This window comes from Ranitomeya variabilis, chromosome 1 (genome assembly GCF_051348905.1).
Source record: "Ranitomeya variabilis isolate aRanVar5 chromosome 1, aRanVar5.hap1, whole genome shotgun sequence".
Lineage (NCBI taxonomy): Eukaryota > Metazoa > Chordata > Amphibia > Anura > Dendrobatidae > Ranitomeya > Ranitomeya variabilis.
This window is the reverse complement of record NC_135232.1, coordinates 16,995,212-17,017,844: the sequence shown is the minus strand read 5'-3', so window position 1 is coordinate 17,017,844 and position 22,633 is coordinate 16,995,212. Positions and strand designations below refer to the sequence as shown.

The following is a 22,633-nucleotide window of genomic DNA, read 5'->3' as shown; positions in this document are numbered from 1 at the left end:
ATAGCACGGGGAAGTATCTGATGGATAAATGTAATAATAAAAAGGAGCAATTGTTATGGGAAATATTTATACTTTGCTCTGATTATTATTTAGACAATTACATCTCCCTCTATAGCTCTAATAATTCAGCATTTTAGTATTCTCTTTATAAGTGTTATTCATAAAAGCAATAACTCCAGGCGCTGTCTCTGATATAGAGGGGTCCGTGTGTTAAGATTTCTTTGCTACAGATGGCTTAGAAAGCTGGGTACAACTAGTTTCAAGGAATTCAGCAGTTTCCATGATTTACAACCTTGTTATTCTCGACTAAAATACTTTCTTACTGAGGTAATGCAAGAAGCCATTTCCACTTTCCTTATCTCTGTGGTTGTAATGGACTTGTGACTGGGCATTTGAGACCCAAACAAGAATTTTACACGGACAGACACAGGCAGTGTGATATTTTCTTATCTCGGATACATTGCATTTATTTAATTTGGACAAATAATGGCAGATTGGAGATCCTTTGTATCTCAACCCAAATTATCTGGGCTAATGCAACACGTCCCAACTGGAATTTTTCATCCAATCACTTCCCAAGGATCTCACAAAGCATTAAGAGGTGAACTGAAAGCAATTTTTTTCTATAGACTAATGGCATGCATTGGTGATGTCCACACAGAAAGCCTCTCCTAAAGCCCATGTATAAAAAAGCCAGCCTACAGTTTGCCAAGACACATGCTAAAATACACTGCTCAAAAAAATAAAGGGAACACTAAAATCCCACATCCTAGATATCACTGAATGAAATATTTCAGTTGCAAATCTTTATTCATTACATAGTGGAATGTGTTGAGAATAATAAAACATAACAATTATCAATGTAAATCAAAATGAATATCCCAAGGAGGTCTGGATTTGGAATGATGCTCAAAATCAAAGTGGTGAATCAAATTACAAGCTGATCCAACTTCAGTGGAAATGCCTCAAGACAAGGAAATGATGCTCAGTAGTGTGTGTGGCCTCCACGTGCCTGTATGGCCTCCCTACAATGCCTGGGCATGCTCCTGATGAGGCAGCGGATGGTCTCCTGAGGGATTTCCTTCCAGACCTGGACTAAAGCATCCACCTACTCCTAGACAGTCTGTGGTGCAACGTGACGTTGGTGGATGGAGCGAGACATGATGTCCCAGATGTGTTCAATCGGATTCAGGTCTGGAGAACGGGTGGGCCAGTCCATAGCTTCAATGCCTTCATCTTGCAGGAACTGCTGACACACTCCAGCCAAATGAGGTCTGGCATTGTCCTGCATTAGGAGGAATCCAGGGCCAACCGCACAAGCATATGGTCTCACAAGGGGTCTGAGGATCGCATCTCGGTACCTAATGGCAGTCAGGCTACCTCTGGCGAGCACATGGAGGGCTGTGCAGCCCTCCAAAGAAATGCCACCCCACACCATTATTACCAAACCCGTCATGCTGAAGGATGTTGCAGGCAGCAGATTGCTCTTCACCGCGTCTCCAGACTCTGCCTTATTTGCACACGTGCTCAGTGTGAACCTGCTTTCATCTGTGAGGAGCACAGGGCGCCAGTGGCGAATTTGCCAATCCTGTTGCAAATGCCAAGCATCCTGCATGGTGTTGGGCTGTGAGCACAACCCCCATCTGTGGACATCGGGCACTCAGACCAACCTCATGGAGTCGATTTCTAACCATTTGTGCAGACGCACATTTTTGGCCTGCTGGAGGTCATTTTGCAGGGCTCTGGCAGTGCTCCTGTTCCTCTGTGCACAAAGGCTGAGGTAGCGGTCCTGCTGCTGGGTTGTACGTCTCCTGGTGTACTGGCCTGTCTCCTGGTAGCGCCTGCAGCCTCTTGACACTACGCTGACAGCAAACCTCACCACAGCTCGCATTGATGTGACAACCTGGATGAGCTGCACTACCTGAGCCACTTGTGTGGGTTGTAGAGTCCGTCTCATGCTACCACGAGTGTGAAAGCACAACCAACATTCAAAATTGACACCTGCAGAACCACTCCTTTATTGAGGGTGTCTTGATAATTGCCAATAATTTCCATCTGTTGTCTATTCCATTTGCAAAACAGCATGTGAAATTGATTGTCAATCAGTGTTGCCTCCTAAGTGGACAGTTTGATTTCACAGAAATTTGATTTACTTGGAGTTATATTCTGTTAAGTGTTCCCTTTATTTTTATGAGCAGTGTATATGAATATTCCTGGAACTCTATACTCTGAAGTGATGAGACCAAAATATTTTTCTTTTAAACTGATTGCTTCAAAACTGTATGACATTGCAAAGGTGAGGAATACAATAATAAATGCATGGTGCCTACAGTGAAACCTGGTGGTGGCCATGTCCTCATGTGGGGCTGCATGAGAGTGGCTAGTGTCGAAGAACTACATTTCATTTATGGCATTGTGAATTGAGATGTTCTGCTCTCTAGTGAAAGAGTAGATGCTGCCATCACTCCATGCTCTTGCTAGACCTGCACTTTCCAACATGATAATGATATCTAAAACCACTGTTGCATTTTTAAAGAACAGGGTAAAAGTGATTCAGTGTCTTCTGATCTGAACCCAACCAAACACAGATGGGGAAATCTGAAGAGACAAGTTGTCATCACCTTCCATCCAGCATCCAAGCTCTAAGACAGCTCGTTCTTGAAAAAGACAAAAAAGATAGTTGGTGTATTATGTCACAAACTTGTTAATTCCATGCCTTCAAGACTTGGTGCTGTCCTTAAAAATCATGGAAGTCATACAAAATGCTAGATGTAGTAGCTTTTGATGTGGGGTGTATTCAGTTTTGCATCAACTAATTTGAGTAAGCCTGAAGATTTTGTAATTAAACTTATTAACCTTACTTTTATGTTTTGATTACAAAAAATGTTCTATGAACTCAGGGTTGGCAAAATTCTACAAATTGTTCTTCAGTTAAGATCGTAATTAATATTTCACTGATGAAAGGGGGTGTACTCATTTATGATGAGCAATGTTTATTAAAATGTATAGAACATTGAACATAATTAGTTTCTTTCATGCATGTCTTCTGTCATGTTTTACATGATATGATTTATGTATAAAAGATTTCCCACGTAGTGAACATGACTACGGCTTCTCTGATGTTTAGCAAGTTGTGATTCATTTGCAAAGCACCTTCCAAATTGTTAACATGAAGGTTTTTCACCTGTGTGAATTATTTGATGTTTAACAAGCTGTAATTTACTTCTAGAACATTTCCCACATTCTGAACATGAAAATGGCTTCTCTCCTGTGTGAATTCTCTCATGTGTAGCAAGATGTGATTTATATAAAAAACATTTCCCACATTCTGAACATGAAAATGGCTTTTCTCCTGTATGAATTCTCCTGTGTGTAGCAAGATTTGATTTATATATAAAACATTTCCCACATTCTGAACATGAATAAGGCTTTGCTCCTGTGTGAACTCTTTCATGTACAGCAAGAAGTGATTTATATAAAAAAGGTTTCCCACATTCTGAACATGGATACGGCTTTTCTTCTGTGTGACTTCTCTCGTGTTTCACAAGACTTGATTTATCTGTAAAGCATTTCTCACATAGTGAACATGAATACGGTTTTTCTCCTGTGTGAGTTCTCTGATGTTTAACAAGTTGTGATTTCTCTATAAAGCATCTTCCACATTGCAAACATGAAAAAGGTTTTTCTCCTGTGTGAATTCTTTGATGTTTAACAAGCTCTGATTTACTTCCAAAACATTTCCCACATTCTGAACATGAAAATGGCTTTTCTCCTGTATGAATTCTCCAATGTGAAGTAAGGTTTGATTTATATGTAAATGATTTCCCACATTCTGAACATGAATATGGCTTCTCTCCTGTGTGAATTTTTTGGTGTGTATTAAGATATGTTTTATATATAAAAGATTTCCCACATTCTGAACATGAATACGGCTTCTCTTCTCTATGACTTTTCTCATGTTGCACAAGACTTGATTTACCTGTAAAGCATTTCTCACAGAATGAACATGAATACGGCTTTTCTCCTGTGTGAGTTCTTTGATGTCTAACAAGCATTGAATTATCTCTAAAACATTTCCCACATTCTGAGCATGAATATGGCTTCTTTCCAGTATGAATGTTCTGATGTCTATTAAGATGTCCTTTTTCTGTGAAGGACTTCCCACATAGTGAGCATGAAAATGGTTTTTCTCCTGTGTGAATTCTTTGATGTATAAGAAGATTCCCTTTATCTGTAAAGAATTTTCCACATTCTGAACATGAATATGACTTCTCTCGTTTGTGAATTTTCTGATGAGTAATAAGACTCAATTTATATGTAAAGCATTTCCCACATTCTGTACATAAATATGGCTTGCCCCCTGTGTGAATTCTCTGATGCCTAATAAGACTCCCTTTATCTGTGAAGGCCTTCCCACATTGTGAACATGAAAATGGCTTTTCTCCTGTGTGAATTCTCTCATGTAAAACAAGTCTTGATTTATATGTAAAGCATTTTCCACATTCAGGACAGCAGTATGTTTTTTTTCCTTTGTGCTTTCTTTGTGTTAAAAAATTTAAGCTTTTAGTGAGTTGCGTGCCACACTGAAATCTTGTATCCACTTTGTCACCTGGAATTGTGGCAACAATGTGAGATTGCTCAGGAGAGGGTTCCTCATGATTAGGAGGATAAGAAAGTGAAGTGCTGTGAAGTCCAGGAGGTCCATGAAGGGTAATGAGGTTTTCTCCATTAGAGTGCTTCCTGATATCTTCTTTACAGTTTGGGGACAAATCATTATTCTCACAAGTATTTCCTATAAGAATGAAAGATAGATTGGATGTGATTTTTTTTCTACAACACAAAAGGGATTTCTACATTTATTTTATGGAGCTCACAATGAAGACCCTTGTCAGTGAAAGGAACGGGATTAAGGATGACAACTACAACCTCTAGCAAACATTATGTGATCACCGGCCTTGGAGGATGTTCATTCAGTTGTTTAATTTTGTAAAAGTAAAGCAGATCACAGACATGGCACAAAACTAAAGTCATTTCAAATTGCAACTTTCTGGCTTTAAGAAACACTAAAAGAAATCAAGAACAAAAAATGTGGTAGTCAGTAACGGTTACTTTTTTTTTTTAACTAAGCATAGGGGAAAAATTATGGAGTCACTCAATTCTGAGGAAAAAATTATGGAATCACCCTGACAATTTTCATTCCCAAAACTAACACCTGCATCAAATTAGATCTGCTCGTTAGTCTGCATCTAAAAAGGAGTGATCACACCTTGGAGAGCTTTTGCACCAAGTGGACTGACATGAATCATGGCTCCAACACGAGAGATGTCAATTGAAACAAAGGAGAGGATTATCACTCTTAAAAGAGGGTAAATCATCACGCAATGTTGCAAAAGATGTTGGTTGATCACAGTCAGCTGTGGCTAAAATCTGGACCAAATACAAACAACATGGGAAGGTTGTTAAAGGCAAACATACTGGTAGACCAAGGAAGACATCACAGCGTCAAGACCGGAAACTTAAAGCAATATGTCTCCAAAACAGGAAATGCACAACAAAGCAAATGAGGAACGAATGGGAGGAAACTGGAGTCAACGTCTGTGACCGAACTGTAAGAAACCGCCTAAAGGAAATGGGATTTACATACAGAGAAGCTAAACGAAAGCCATCATTAACACCTAAACAGAAAAAAACAAGGTTACAATGGGCTAAGGAAAAGCAATTGTGGACTGTGGATGACTGGATGAAAGTCATATTCAGCGATGAATCGCGAATCTGCATTGGGCAAGGTGATGATGCTGGAACTTTTGTTTGGTGCCGTTCCAATGAGATTTATAAAGATGACTGCCTGAAGAGAACATGCAAGTTGATATTTTGGACACTACTAGTGGTGTTAGAATGTTTTTTGTTTGTTTTTTCATGATTCCATAATTTTTTCCTCAGAATTGAGTGATTCCATAATTTTTCCCCTATGCTTGGTTAATAAAAAGTAACCATTACCGACTACCACATTTTTTGTTCTTGATTTCTTTTAGTGTTTCTTAAAGCCAGAAAAAATCTTACAAAACTGCAACAGTACTGGAGGCACATTAACCCCTTAAGGACCAAGCCACTTTGTACATTAATGGCCAAGCCTCATTTTACAAGTCTGACCACTGTCACTTTTTGTGGTAATAACTCTGGAGCTTCCACACATCTCAGTGATTGTTGTGATAAATTGTGCTTCATGTTAATGGTAAATTTTGGTCTTATTATTTGCATTTATTTATGAAAATATTAAAAGTTTTAACCAAAAAATTTTATATTTCGCAGTTTTCAAACTTTGACTTTGTATGCCCTTATCCCTTTCACCCCTGGAGCTTTTTTTGGTTTTGCGTTTTCGTTTTTCGCTCCCCTCCTTCCCAGAGCCATAACTTTTTTATTTTTCAGTCAATATGGCCATGTGAGGGCTTGTGTTTTTGCGGGACGAGTTGTACTTTTGAACGACACCGTTGGTTTTAGCATGTCATGTACAAAAATTCCAAGTGCTGTGAAATTACAAAAAAAAGTGCAATCCCACACTTGTTTTTTGTTTGGCTTTTTTGCCAGGTTCACTAAATGCTAAAACTGATCTGCTATTGTGATTCTCCAGGTCATTACGAGTTCATAGACACCTAACATGTTTAGGTCCTTTTTTAACTAATTGGTGTAAAAAAAAATTCCAAACTTTGCTAAAAAAAAAAAAAAAAAAAAAAAAAAGTGAGCAATTTTACGATACCCGTAGCGTCTCCGTTTTTCGTGATCTGGGGTCGGGTGAGGGCTTATTTTTTGCGTGCCGAGCTGACATTTTTAATGATACCATTTTGGTGCAGATACATTCTTTTGATCACCCGTTATTGTATTTTAATGCAATGTTGTGTCGACCAAAAAAAAGGAATTCTGACAGTTTAACTTTTTTTTACCACTACGCTGCTTAGCGATCAGGTTAATCTTTTTTTTTTTTATTATTGATAGATCGGGCGATTCTGAACGCGGCGATACCAAATATGTGTAGATTTGATTTTATGATTTTATTTTGAATGAGGCGAAAACATTTTTTTTTTACTTTTGCCATGCTTCAATAGTCTCCATGGGAGGCTAGAAGCTGGCACAACACGATCGGCTCTGCTATATATAGGCGATGATCAGATCGCCTTTATGTAGCAGAATTACTGCATTGTTATGAGCGCCGACCACCAGGTGGTGCTCATAACAATCTGGCATCAACAGCCATAGAGGTCTCAAGGAGACCTCTGGTTGTCATGCCAACGCACCGCTGACCCCTGATCACGTGACTGGGGTCAGCGGTGCGCATATTTCTGGCCCAAAGGCTGGATAAATGCCGCTGTCAGAGTTTAATAGTTAATCGGCGCGGGAGGATCGCGATTCTGCCTGCGCCTATTGCGGGCACTTGTCAGCTGTTCAAAACAGCTGACATGTCCCGGCTTTGATGCGGGCACCGCATTAAGTTGAAGGTTCCCTCTTAGATACTGGGTCCTAGGTTCATTGGTCCTTATAAGATTGTGACCATCATCAATGTAGCATTACGCCTTGCTTTGCCGCTCACCTTTAGGATCCATAATGTGTTTAATCGATCTCTACTCAAAAAATATGTTGTGTCCTCTGTACCATCACCACTACCACCATCTCCAGTCATTGTGGATGGAAATTTGGCATTTCAAAGAGCCAAGATTGTTGATTCTTTCTTAGTTCGTCGGTTGCTTCAGTATCTGGTACACTGGAAGGGATACAGTCCTGAAGAGAGGATGTGGGTACCAGCATCTTGGCACACCCTGTTAAACCTGGTTCTGAGGTTCAGAAGATACCTTGTAGAAGGGGGGGTACTGTCATGGGTTTACCATGACAAAGAGGAGCCAGAAGACTGCAGCCTCTGATTTCTCCAACTCCTGTGCTGATTAGAAGAACTTCACCTTCATATTAAACAGTGTAAATTTTTTTTGGCAGCGCAGGGGTTAATCTGCTCAGTTGAGAGCTCCTGGAAGCTTTCCTGCTTTAAGGCTCTCAGCTGTGCACTGTTAGCCACTCCCCTCTCCTATATAATTTGGGCCCTGGCTAGCACTCATTGTCAGAGTAGCTTATGCTGCATGACTGGTGGTTGATGGTGGTCATTATTGGAGAAGGCGTTTGGTGGATTTATCTGTGACTGTTGTTAGGTTTTGAGTGTGTTTTAATTCCCTTCCTTTTTCTACTTTGGTTTTACCACATCCTTTACTCCCCAGTGCATCCCTCTGTTATTTCTGTGTGTATATTTGTATGTTTGGTATTGTTCGCTACCCCTGTTCGTATTACCTTGTTAGTCTGGTTGGTGTACTAGGGTATACAACCACTCCCCTCTTACCTGAGTGGGGGAAGGGTACAAACTGAGGGTGAATTCACGAGCTAAGGCAAGGTACCTGGCCCTGAGATCTTCACCATGAGAAGTAATCCGGGGAGCAGGGCGATATAGGGCCCAGGCACCCGACAACAGAGTGGTGACAGGTGCCCAAATTTTTACATCGGCACATTTTCCTTTTAGTAATTTTTAAAGTGTAAAAAATGAACTTTTTTGCATATAATACAAAAGAAATGTGTCATCTTTAACTTTAGACCTTTTAGAGATAATTTCATCTTCAACTTGCTTAACTGTTCACAATAACAGTAATTTTGACCAGGGGTGCCCAAACTATAGATTGAGTCATGTGATGATGAGATGATGGGACTAGCAGTAGGAGACCGCAGAACAGACATGACAGTCTCCCCTCCTCACCCTGCTGATCGGCCCATATTGCGATCGCCTCTTGTGCTCCATGTATAACTGCAACCTTAATATCAATCAGATCTTCACCCTAAAAAGAAAAATGTAAGATGAGCTCAGGTCCCATCACTTCATGGTCAGATGTTGTGGGGGCTTCAGTGTCATCTACCTGATGATTCTCCGGGATGTTGCGATTCTCCTCTGGACAGTCCTGGGGATACAGAGGACGGGGACATCTCTCTGGTGGATTTCTCCTCCTGGATCCGTCTGTGGAGACACACAGACTGAATACATGACCTGCCGTGTATCTGTCTATATATGAGACACGTCTCTCAGAACCAGTAATTCTAGGTTTATGTATCAGGGACTGAATTACATTGTTGTGGTCCTCACCACCAGTACCGAGGTCAAAGCACATTGTGGCCCCAAGTATGAAGTAAGAATCAGTGAGGACAAAGCCTAATACTCTCGGCTCTGCACCCGGAGCACAAGAACCCTGAGGAGACGGACAGAGAAGATCCTCATCAGTCAGATGGAGGAGCCATACTAAGACACACAACTTCTCCAAGTTTCGTCTCCTCCAGGGATGGAACCACAGAGGAGCTGGAGAAAGCTCCACATTTCTATCCAGCGGTTTCTTCTCTCCTAATTCACCATTATGGAGATTGGGGGAAGGACGGTTACCATTTACCAGTGATTGTTTTTTTGAGAGCTCATGATGTCACCATGAGGACACGGCCTCCCTCGTGGACAGGATCCTCTGGGATCACTCTAAGAGGCGAGAACCTGCAGTTCTCCTAGCCTCATCACTGCAGATGGTAAAATACAGGGAAAGTGACAAACACGGGACAGAGAGAAAAAAGGGAGAAATACTCAGCATCAGGCACTGCTAAGCTCCAAAGCAGCAGAGAATGCGGCACCAGGAATCTCCACTCTCAATGCAGCAACATCACTGACACAGGAGAGCTCCATAGCCCTAGCTGGTCTGCAAAGAAGTAACTCTATTACCGACGATCAGCTGATGGGTCATGTGACTATTTAAAGGAAAGTGGGAGTGGTTACCAACCAACATCAGCTGACCAATCTAAAAGAACAACCAGCAAGAGACTGACATTAACTCTTGCTGGACCAAAAGGAAAAAACATTTAAATATCAGCAGAATCAGTTGCCACGAATCCCATAATGAATCGTGACACATCAACCTCGATATAAACACTAAAACAGGCAGCAATTCCCCTGGCGATTCTGCTACAGAAACATTCTGGGATAGAGGTGTTTAGAAGAGGGGGGAGGTTGGAAGATAAAACTAAGAGTTAGACATACCGGTAACAGTATTTTCAGGAGTCCATCATAACAGCACCACAAGGAGGTTGCTCTTCATATCCTTGATAGGGACAGGAACACAGAAGAGGTTAAATAGCCCCTCCCCACCTCCACCCTTCAGTGATTTTACAAAGTACCACACCAGGATAGATACAACACAATTTTATTGAACTTCCTCTCTATACATGTTTATATCACACATCAGACAGGAGTTCAAGGGAGGGTAAATAATGGGTGCTGTCATGATGGACTCCTGGAAATACCGTTACCGGTATGACTAACTCTTAGTTTCCAGGTCGTCCCTCATGACAGCACCACAAGGAGAAATACCAAATAACTCTTAATTAGGGCGGGATTACAGCTTGGAGGACCTTCCTCCCAAAGCCGGTCTGTTGATTTGACAGAACGTCTAGTTTGTAATGTCTACAAAAGGTATTTGAACTAGACCAAGTTGCCGCCCGGCAAATTTGGTCCATGGATGCACCCGCACTCTCTGCCCATGAAGCAGATATTGCTCTCAGAGAGTGGGCTTTTAGATGTTCTGGAGGGGATTCACTGGCTGAAATATATGCAGCGCAAATCGTAGATTTAATCCATCTGGCTAGAGTCGCTTTTGAGGCTTTTTTGCCTCTACTCTTCCCAGACATCTGGATAGAGGTTTGAATCAATTCTCCAGCCGTCTAAGTTGTAGATACTGCAAAACTGTTCTCTTAACATCCAGGGAATGGAGAGAACGTTCTTTATCATTGTTGAAGTTCTGACAGAACGTAGGCAAAATTATTTCCTGGCTTCTATGAAAGTCCGTCACAACTTTTGGAAGAAACGAAGGATCCAACCTTAGAACGATGCAATCTTCTTGTATCTTCAAGTATGGATCTGTTATGGACAGGGCTTGAATTTCGCCTATTCGCCTTGCTGACGTTATGGCGACCAGAAAGACAGTCTTGAATGTTACAGACTTTAGGTCTGCCTGATCAAGTGGCTCGTATGGAGCTTTTCGTAATTCATTTAGTACCAATGTGAGGTTCCATGAGGGTACTGAACTTCTTATTGTCGGTCTGATATGTTGCGTAGCTTTGATGTATCTCATTATCCAGGGATGGTTCGCTAATGGATAATCATAAAAGGCACTTAACGCTGAGATTTGTACTTTTAGCGTACTAGGCCTCAAGCCCATATCAAATCCTGTTTGGAGGAAAATTAAGATTTGAGGAATATCTGGTTCTTGGAGAACGGATATTGGAGTATTGGTCTGAGAACAAAATTTCTTCCAAATTTTTTGGTATATAGCCGAGGTTACCGGCTTTCTGCTTTTTTTCATGGTTGAGATGACCGACTCCGACAGTCCTTTTGATCTCAAGATTTCCTTTTCAAGATCCATGCTGAGAGTTGTAGCATCTTTAGATTTTGATGGACCAGCGGTCCCTGCGTTAGAAGATCCCGCCTCAGTGGTAGTAGCACTGGGTCTTCCACCGCCATCCACTTCAGCAGAGGAAACCAGCTCCTTTTGGGCCAATATGGCACTATCAGGATCACTACCGCTGGACCCTCCTGAATTTTCCTCAAAACTCTGGGCATTAGAGCTAGGGGAGGGAACGCGTATGCCAGTTCCATGTCCAATGTTGAGCCAAGGCATCTATGCCAGTTGGATTGTCTCCTGGATTTAATGAGAATTCTTTCGTTTTTGTATTGTCCTTTGTGGCGAATAAATCTACTTGCGGAATGCCCCATTGTTGAATTAGCTGAGTAAAGACTTCTCCATTTAGAGACCATTCTGACGCCTGCACTTTCTCTCTGCTGAGAAAGTCCGCTATTTGGTTTTGTGAACCTTTTAGATGTACCGCTGTGATGGACTTCACGGTATCCTCCGCCCAGGAGAATATTGTCTCTGCTAGCGCCTGAAGTGGACGGTGCCTCGGTCCTCCCTGATGCAGGAGAAAGGCTACCGTGGTCAAGTTGTCTGAGAAGACTCGGATGTGGTGTCCCTGCATTTCGTGTTGGCACCTCTTTAGTGCTTCCCAGACCGCTCTGAGTTCCCTGTAATTGGAGGAACTGTCACGTACCGATGGTGGCCATGTCCCCTGAAGATATCGTCCTTCTATGTGGGCTCCCCAGCCCCTTGAGCTTGCTTCGGTTGTTATGTTTACACATGGAGATATATTCCATGGTTTTCCTCTTTTGAGGTTTTTTACATCGATCCACCATGAGAGGGACTGTTTTACCTCGCTGGACAACCGCATTCTGTTGTCTAACGAATTTTCCTTTCCGTTCCATACCGAAAGAATTTCCTTTTGGAGCATTCTGGAGCGAAACTGGCTCCACTGTACACTGGGAATGCATGAGGTCATCAGTCCTAGAATCCTCATAGCTTTCCTGATGGAAATGTATTTCCGTTTTTTTATCGTTTGAAGCTCTTTTTTGATTGACTGTTGCTTTTGGTCTGGTAGGAAGGAGTATTCCAGTTCGGAATTTAGTAGTACGCCCAGAAATATTTTCTGTGTTTCTGGTTCGAGACTCGGGCGATTAGAATTTCTTTTTCTCTTAACTGGGCCATGACCTCTGTCATGAGTTTTGTGAATATCCTTGGGGCAGAGGAGAGACCGAATGGTAGACACTGAAACTGGAAATGAAGTATCCTCTTGCGGTTTCTTATTGCAAATCTGAGGAATTTTTGATGTGAGGGATGGATGGGAACATGATAGTATGCATGTTTGAGATCTAGCATGCACATTACCGACTTCTTTTTTTATTAACGGTATAATTGACTTGAGAGATTCCATCTTGAAGCGTTTGTACACCACCCATCTGTTTAATGGTTTTAAGTTTATTATTGTATGGTAATCTCCGCTTGGTTTTTTTTATGGAGAACAGACTGGAGTAATGCCCCTGAAAATGCTGATGATGGGGTACCGGTATTATGACCTGTAACTCTAAGAGTTGCTGTATGTCTGTTAGCAGTCTTTGATGTACTGCTGATGACTCCGTCTGTGTCAAACAGAATCTCTTGGGGGGTAGATGAGTAAACTCTATCTTGTACGCCTGTGCAACTGTCTGTAGAATCCACTGATTCCGAGTAATGTTCTGCCATCCTTCTAGGAAGTATTGTAGTCTTCCTCCTATATTGTTGGCGTCATTGTTTGCTGGGTCCTGATGACTGGTCTCGAAAGGAACCTCTTCCTCTGCCCCCTTTAGGGTAGCTCCATCTGCCGGACTTCCCTTTCCCTCTGTAGTCCTGTCTTGGGTGTGAGCGAGTTTTGCGAAAGAATTGTGTCTTCTTTGGCTTCTCTTCAGGGAAGCCTTTTTTCTTATCGGACGCCTTCTCGAGTAGCTCATCAAGAACTGGACCAAAGACGTGAGATCCTGAGAATGGAATCGAACACAGCTTGTTTTTTGATTGGGTATCTCCCATCCATGATCTCAGCCATAAGGCCCTTCTTGCTGCGTTTGACAGTGCATTGTTCCTGGCAGCAAAGCGCACCGATTCCGCTGAAGCGTCCGCCATGAAATCAGTCGCCATTTTCAGCACTGAAAGAGATTTTAGGATCTTTTCCCTTGGAGTTCTGTCTGTAATATGACTCTCCAGCTCGTCTACCCAAAGACTCATGGACCTTGCTACAGAGGTAGCCGCTATATTCGTTTTCATAATGGCGGCTGACGACTCCCAGGCTTTTTTGAGAAGATCTTCTGACCTCTTATCCATCGGGTCCTTTAATCCTGATGAGTCCTCAAAGGGAATAGCCGTTTTCCTTGTGACCTTGGCCACAGGAATATCAATTTTTGGAACCAATTCCCAGACCTTAGTTTCTTCTGGATCAAAGGGAAGACGGTACTTGAAGTCTCTCGGGACTACTAGTTTTTTTCCAAATAGAAAAGAAGAGCGCACTACCAATAATATATAATACTGAATCCCAATCGGGGTTTTTTTTCCCACGTCTTCCCACTCTTCCATTATCATCGCTGTTATGTGGTTATTGACCGGAAAAACTCTATTTCTGCGAGTTCTTAGGCCCCCGAACATCTCGTCTTGAACCGATAGTGGCTTTGACGAGTCCTCTATCTTCATGGTGCTCCTAACTGCTTTCAGCAGTACATCCGTATTTTCGGACGAAAACAGGTATCTCTGCCGTTCTTCTGGAAATACCGCCGATGGACCCTGTTCCTCTGAGCCCGGATCGAAATACCCCGAGACCTCTCCTTCCTCGGAACTTAGGTCCATGTCCCATCTGGGCCTTTTGGGTCGCGGAGACTGGGGTGGCACCATTGTAGACACCGTAGCTTGGACTTCGTCTCGAATCATGGTTTTTATATTATCTAATAACGAAGCCTGTTCATCCTTTAGAAGTTTAGCGAAGCATTTTTCGCATAACTTCTTTTTATAGCCATCTGGGAGCTTGGTGGTGCATAACGGACATCTGATGGTCCTTTTCTTTACAGTCGACCTTTCAGGAATGTCCTTATCCTGTAAATGTAAGGGAGATCCCTGTAGCTACGGATCTTAAGGTACTGTAATGTCTCCCATACCACGTACTACTCACATGGTCCGTGGGTGGCTCTAAGGATTGGACGTCTGGACGACTAGCACCTTCCATCTTACTGAGTCAAGTGTGCTGTCAGTTGTCCGTCATTAAGTAGTCAGTCTTACCCGGCTTCAAGACATCTGATTCGTCCTCCTTCCGAGCTCAGCTGCTGGCCTCCACGGTGATTACAGGTCCCCAGCTGTATTGTGCATGCGTCATCTGGAACGCACACCGACCAGCTTGGGACCAAGATCCTGATGCAAAATCCGGTGCTGTTCCGGTCTCTGTTTCCTCCCCCAGCCTCCCGGAGCCCCGGAAATGCATCGGCGCCGCCGACCCCGGGAATCCGGCCATGCCCCTTGGAAGTCACCTCCGACCGAAGCGCCGGACCGGAAGTCCGGGGAACGATGCCAGCACCGGCCGCACGTGGAGCCGAGGGAGCGCCGGACACCGCAGCAGCAGCTGCTGTCTCAGAGCCCCTTTTGTGAGGGGATGAGGCAGCCTGTGGGAGCACCCAGCTCTACCTAGTCGCGGAGGGACCTCCGTCGGTGTTCTGCGACTTGGGGAGTCTCCAGACTCTCGCGGCCAGAGCCCCCTCCAGGAGGATGGGACCGCACTCAGGAGCTCCTGCTCAACCGAGCCTGACTTCGAATCAGGTAACCCTGATCTTCCAGAGATCTCTCCTGCGTCTGTCCCTGATAGGGACAGGAAAAACACTGAAGGATGGAGGTGGGGAGGGGCTATTTAACCTCTTCTGTGTTCCTGTCCCTATCAAGGATATGAAGAGCAACCACCTTGTGGTGCTGTCATGAGGGACGACCTGGAAATTGCACTTTATGGTGTATTGGATTGTCTCCTAGTAGCGCCTCCAGCCTCTGGACACTACGCTGACAGACACAGCAAACCTTCTTGCCACAGCTCGCATTGATGTGCCATCCTGGATGAGCTGCACTACCTGAGCCACTTGTGTGGGTTGTAGAGTCCGTCTCATGCTACCACGAGTGTGAAAGCACAACCAACATTCAAAAGTGACCAAAACATCAGCCAGAAAGCATTGGTACTGAGATGTGGTCTGTGGTCCCCACCTGCAGAACCACTCCTTTATTGAGGGTGTCTTGATAATTGCCAATCATTTCCATCTGTTGTCTATTCCATTTGCACAACAGCATGTGAAATTGATTGTCAATCAGTGTTGCTTCCTAAGTGGACAGTTTGATTTCACAGAAGTTTGATCTACTTGGAGTTAGATTCTGTTGTTTAAATGTTCCCTTTATTATTATGAGCAGTGTATATGAAGACTCCTGGAACTCTATACTCTGGAGTGATGACACCAAAATAAAAATTTTTTAAAAAACTGATTGCTTCAAAACTGTATGACATTGCAAAGGTGAGGAATACAATAATAAATCCACGTAGCTCTGGACTGCAACAGGTATCAATATTTAAGTATTTGGGAGTGATGGTCTTACCTGGCCCGCTAGATTATGAAAAACTAAATTTAGCCCCGATCCTCAATAAGTTTACACGGAAAAGAGATGTGTGGTCTAAACTTCCTTTATCAGTTGTGGGGAGAGCCAATTTATTTAAAATGGATGCTCCAGCTGCTGTATCTTCTTCGCAATTCACCGATATGGATTCCTGTTAGATTCTTTTGGGCTATTGAAGGGGTGTTTAGATCTTTGGAGAGATGGAACGGCTCGTATTAAATTGGAAACTCTGCAGAGGGACAAATCAGACGGGGGCTTAGCGGTTCCTAAACCGTGGGTCTATTTCTTGGGAGCCCAATCTCAATATTTTTAGAGGATGGGAGGATACAGGTAACAATTTGTTATAGGATCTCTTGCAGTGTGGGGTAAATAGCCGATCTTTACATGAAGCACTAGAGGGTAACAAATTCAAATCTTCTCCAACTTCCAACATAATCGTTAATGCATAAAATATGGTGGAAAATTCGAGATCTGCAACAAATAGAGAGTTGCTCACAATTTACATCAATATGGGACACGCCATGGTTAATCTGAGAAGTGTGGTGGGTTTTGGGAAGTGGAGGGAGAGGGGGGTGGGCAGGGTATCCCAGGAGCTATTAGAAAATGTACTCAAATCTTACGCACAATTACAGGAGGAGTTTGATCTCAGTCCAAAGGACGTTTATAAATACCTCCAACTGCGTTCAATGCGGACTTTACGGAGAGTGGCTTGAATGTATGTACCAAATACTGTTATACAGTTAATTAGTAGATCAAATAGTTAATCTGGGATAATATCGCGGCTATAAAGATCTTTATTAACATTTGTGCTAAGCAAATACCCAATTCATAGTAAAGAGAGATGGGAGGAAGAAGATCGGCCCAATAGAAGGTCAATGGATTGAGATATTGGAAAGGGTACCTCAACTCTGTCATCGTGAAGCACATAGACTTTCTCAACTTTAGGTGTATAGAACACCGGAGTTTATGTGTAGGATTGGGGCCAGAGCGGACGCATGCTGTCCTAAGCGTGGAGTGCAGCCGGCTACTCTACTTCATATGATGTGGTCATGTCCTAATCTGGAGGGACACTGGAGGACAGCACTGGGATTAATTAGACGAGTGTTTAAGGTGGTATTGGAAACTACGCCCTTAGTTTGCGTGTTGGGTATGTGGAAGATCTACAGACAAATGAACCGGGTAAAATAGCTATAGCACGAATGCTGTATTTAGCAAAGAAACTAATAGCGCAACATTGGTTGGATACCGAGAGCCGAACAAAAAAGGAATATATCAACAAAATAAACTGGTTTATAAGTTTAGAAAAAGGTGTGTACAAAAAAAAGAGGCAATATCAATAAATTTGAACAGCTTTGGGCTGCCTGGATGGATGAACCATTTAACAAAGAGGATTACGAGAGATATGATCCATGTTTATCCCATGTGCAATAATAGTGATTGCATGGCTAGAAGCTGCAAAAGGAGATGTTTTCTTTTCAGACTTTACAGTGGTGATGACTAGTTGGTTTTTTTTTGTAGAATGGGAATTTTTGTTTTAAATTTAATCTGGTCTTTCCTTTTCTTTGTCCATTCCCCCCTTTCCAGTTCATCTTAATTTTCTGTGTTTTCCCCAAAGTGGGTAATATGTTAATTTAAAAATTGTTAGAAAACTTCAATAAAGATACTTAATTTAAAAAAAAAAAAAAAGGCAGCAAGTGCGTAGAAAGTTCCGAGTTGGTCTCTAAATGAAGAAAAAAGGGAATATGTACGGCTAATGGATGAAGTCACAGCACTCGGGAGGACGGTGTTGTGGGGAGCCCCCGGTACGCAGCGGTTAGTGCCTATCAATGTGTAATATGAGAGGACACTAGAGAGCCGGCACCGGGGTCATGGGCACTTACTGATGTACACGGGGAACCAAGGAGAGATTGTCTGGTCAGAGTCCACAGAAAAGCCCCATAATACATATTGTACTGAACAAACAACTCTTTAAGGCCGGAGTCAGACACAAAGTATAAAAATAAAAAACAATCGGTCCGATTTTGTCTCCGAGAATCGCACAAATGTTCTCCGTAAGGAGATCCGTATGTCATCCATGTGCAATGCGAGGATGCGATTTTCTCGCATCTAAGCATCCGTGTGACATCCGTATCGGCGAGATTTTCTTGCCGGCTTGCAAAATGGACATATAATGGATCCTGGACCTGAAAATCATGAATAAATAATATGGAAGCCTATTTATTGGCTCCACAAGTTCCATCCTGCAAGCAAAAAAAATTGCGTGGTCTCCTGCACAATTTTCTTCGCCAGAGAGGGAAAGCCGACGGCCGGGGGCCGATATTTGTAGCCTGGGAAGGGGTTAATACCCATGGATCTTCCCAGGCTGTGAATATCAGCCCACAGCTGTATATTTAGCCTTTATTGACTATTCTAATAGGGGTACCCCCCAAAAAAATGACGTGGGGTCCCCCTATAATTAATAGCCAGAAAGGCTACGCAGACTGCGGCGGGCTGATAATTATAGCCTAGGAAGGGGCCATGGATATTGATTCCCCCTGGCTAAAAATGCCAGCACCAAGCTGCCCCAGAAAAGGCACATCTATAAGATGCGCCAATTCTGGCACATAGACAGCAAGCCTGGTTAATAATGTTAATATAGTTTCATAAGAGTCCCCGCCGATATACGGTGCAAATCGCAGCATACTGCAATTTCACACGCACGTATAATACGGCTGAGAAATCAACGGATGATAGGAGCTGCCCCATAGATCAACATTGGTCCAAGTGCTATGCGATTTTTTTATAGCATAGCACTCGTTCGTATTATACGGTAGTGTGACCCCGGCCTAAGCGAGACTTACACTTATTATTACCACTTTCTTGGGTGGCCTGATGTCCCTGCAGGGCCAACACCTGCATCACCATCCCACTTATATCGTTCTGATCAGCCCCCATGAAGAGGAAGAGCAGACCTACTAACATTTTGCTGACATTGAGCCCTTGAGGCTAGAACACCCCATCCCCTGCATTCTGACGTCATGTGATAAGGCTCTTTAACCCGTTCATGATATCTGGTGTCCATGCATGGAGGATGCCAGGTGCACGTCTGTGGAGCGAGCTCCGATTGCTGCCATTTAACCACGTCACTGAAAATGCCATTTAAATGTAAAATAACACTATTAATCTGCAGATATGGGGTTAATCTGCAAGTTAATAGCATTTTAACAGGTCCAAAGACAGCACTGAAAGCCCCACAGCCAGGAGAAAATTAACCTTATTCCACCTGGCAGTGATCAGCTTCAAGTCATAGAGTTTCGGCCGGCGCAGCTACAGTCACTGCTCAGTGTATAGAGAGCGGTGGCTGTTATCATGCCCGGGCGACAGCCGGCTCAGCATTATAGCTCAGCATTAGGGCCGACACTAAATCGAAGGGTCCCAAGAATAGATTGTCATGATTGCCGGGGGCCTGCAGAAGACCCCTGTCTCTGCCTCCATGGTTTTCCTATGAAGATCTGTATAAATATGATCTCAGATTGAAGTCCTCATTATTTTTGCTTTGTCTCCCAAAATGAGAACAAAACAAAATAATTAGATTTTTACCACCAAAATTTTTTTTTAGCCCCAGATTTTACATTTTCACACTGGGAAATGGGTAAAAATGGCACCAAAATTTGTCCCACAATTTCTGCTGAATGTAGAAATGCCCCATATGTGGCTGTAAAGTACTGCTTAGACACACAGCAAGGCTCGGGAGGAACGGAGCGCTATTTGCCTCCTGGAGCACAGATTTTTCTAGAACAGTTTGCGGATTCCGTATACAGAGCCCCTGAGTGCTAGATGAGCAGAATCCCCCCTCCAGTGACCCCATTTTGGAAAATACACCCCTTTAAAAATGTATCTACAGGTTTAGAGACGATTTTGACTCCATGGGTGTTTTCCAGAAACAAACAGCAGTGGATGTTGCTGATTGAAGATTGCCACTGTAGTGCTCAGGACGTTGTAGTGACCAGTACCTTGTAGTGACCAGTACAATATGCCCAGCTCATGCTTCTGGAGAAATTAACCCGTAAATTAGGCGGGCTCTCATCCCTACAGAAACGCCAAACATTTGGACAGTAAATATAGTTTAGGCACAATGCGGATCAGAAAGGAGAGGGGCATTTGGATTTGAGAGAGCAGAATTTGTTGAATTTCTTTTGAAGGGTGAGGAGCCATTTCATTTTTGTACTACCAGTAACGTGGAAGCCCCCTATATTTCCATTAAAAACTGACAGATCTGAGTGGGAACTTGCTTGCTTAGGAACTTTAGTTGGGAAGCTTTTGTTGGGAACATTTTACTTAACATTTACGATCAAATTTATCCTGCGCACTACGCTGAGCACTTACTTTGAGATTTAAATGGAAACCCCCAAATTGACGTAGTTCAGATAACACCCCTGAGGGATCCATTAACTATAATGAGGCAGCAGAGTTACTCTGCACTCCGTCTCACCTCTGTTCAGCGGTTCCCTTTTTTTCAGAGGTGCATAAAACTGTGGTTGACCACTCTTTTATGCTCGCCTAAAAACTGACACAGCCAAATAACAGGCCAGACAGTGTCCACAGCGCCTTATCATAGAGGATTTTCTGCCGGGGGTTCCGTTTGAATCACGTATTTCAGAGATTTACACTGAAACCCCGATGTAAGTGCTCAGCTCAGAGCTCAGGATAAATGTGAGCCGAGCCTTACTGCGATGTTTCGGAGGCAGAATGAACAAATCAACAGCAGGTGAAGAATTGGTTTTATTTAATTTTTACGTCATTCCTCTTGCGGTATAAGTAATTAGGCGACTTTAATTATTTGGGTTGGTGCGATTACAGCAATTCGAAATCTACAATCAGGTTTTTATGTTTGGCTGCTGTCACACACTAGAAAATGCTTTTTATTGCAAAAAGAATCATCTCCATATTTTGAAAGCTATAATTTTCCATATTTTGGCCCACAGAGGCATGTGATGGCTTGTTTTTTGCAGGACATGTTAATGTTTTTTATAGTTCCATTTTAGGGCACATGACATTTTTTAATCACTTAATATTCCGATTTTGGGGAGTTAGAATTAACAAAAACTAGCAATTCAAGAATTGTGTTTTCTTTATGCAGTTCCGCGTGTGGTCAAATTGGTAAAGCAGTTTTATTCTTCATGTCAGTACGATTACAGCGATACCTCATTTATATTGTTTTTTATGGTTTATCGCCTTCACAAAATAAAAACTATTGAATAGAAAAAAAATTACTATTTTTGCATCGCTTTATTCGGAGAGCTATAACTTTTATTTTTCTGCTGACGGATCTGTACGACGGCTTGTTTTTTGCGGGACAAGATGACGTTTTCAGAGATATCGTTTTTCTTTAGATACATTTTTTATTGCATTTGATTCCACTTTTGTTCAGGAATATGATGAAAAAACAATTGTTTTACACCGTTATTCTATTTTTTTAATGGAATTCACTGAAGAGGATCCAGACACGTTGATACCAAATATGTGTACTTTTTTTTTTTTTTTTTTAACTTACCCCCTTAGTAACTGAGCTAATTTTGACCTTAATGACCAAACCAATTTTTACAATTCTGACCACTTCATGAGGTTATAGCTCTGGAACACTTCAACAGATTCCACTGATTCTGAGATTGTTAAAAACGGAAATCTGGCAAAAAGTTTGAAAATTTTGCAATTTTCAAACTTTAAATTTTTGTGCCCTTAAATCAGAGAGTCATATTGCACAAAATAGTTCATAAATAACATTTCCACATGTCTACGTTACATCAGCACAATTTTGTAAACAATTTTTTTTTTTTGGTTAGGAAGTTAAAAGGGTTAAAATTGACCAGTGATTTCTCATTTTTCCAACAAAATTTACAAAACCATTTTTTTAGGGACCACCTCACATTGGAAGTCACTGACAGAAAATACCCAAAAGTGACACTATTCTAAAACCTGCACCCCTCAAGGTGCTCAAAACCACGTTCAAGAAGTTTATTAACCCTTCAGGTGCTTCACGGGAACTAAAGCAATGTGGAAGGAAAAAATTAACATTTTAGCTTTTTCGCAAAAATTTTTACTTTAGACCCAAACTTTTTTATATTTTCACAAGGGTATTAGGAGAAAATGGACCACAAAATTTGTTGTGCAATTTCTACTGGGTACACTGATACTCTGTATGTACAATATGTATATTTTTTTGTATTTTCTGATTTTATTTTATTACACTATTTTTTTTACTTAGTACTTCCATGTGACTTTCATTTTCACAGCTCTGATCGCAGTTATAAACCACAGCAATTGACTAAGCATGATCTATCGTTCTAGAGGCTGGTGACCCGGATTCATGGCGACAACGGGTCACTATGGAAATGATCGGGTCCTAGCGATGACGTTGTCAGAGAACAGATAGCGCTCCATCCCTCTGCCTTCTAAATGCTACAATTGATATCGATCACAGCATTTAGGGGGTTAAACTGCTGGGTCGGCCCGGCTCCTGGAACTGAATGCCGGGTATCAGCTATGATATCAGCTGA

At 42.3% G+C, this 22,633-nt stretch overlaps 1 protein-coding gene across 1 annotated transcript in view; it reads right to left on the bottom strand.

The window, feature by feature from the left end:
• Positions 1-22,633, bottom strand: part of LOC143793497 (uncharacterized) — a 300,046-nt gene that overhangs the window by 99,186 nt on the left and 178,227 nt on the right. The window contains exon 9 of the mRNA XM_077280518.1: positions 8,783-8,861. Coding sequence (XP_077136633.1) covers positions 8,783-8,861 — 79 coding nt within the window. The remainder of the gene's footprint in view (positions 1-8,782; positions 8,862-22,633) is intronic.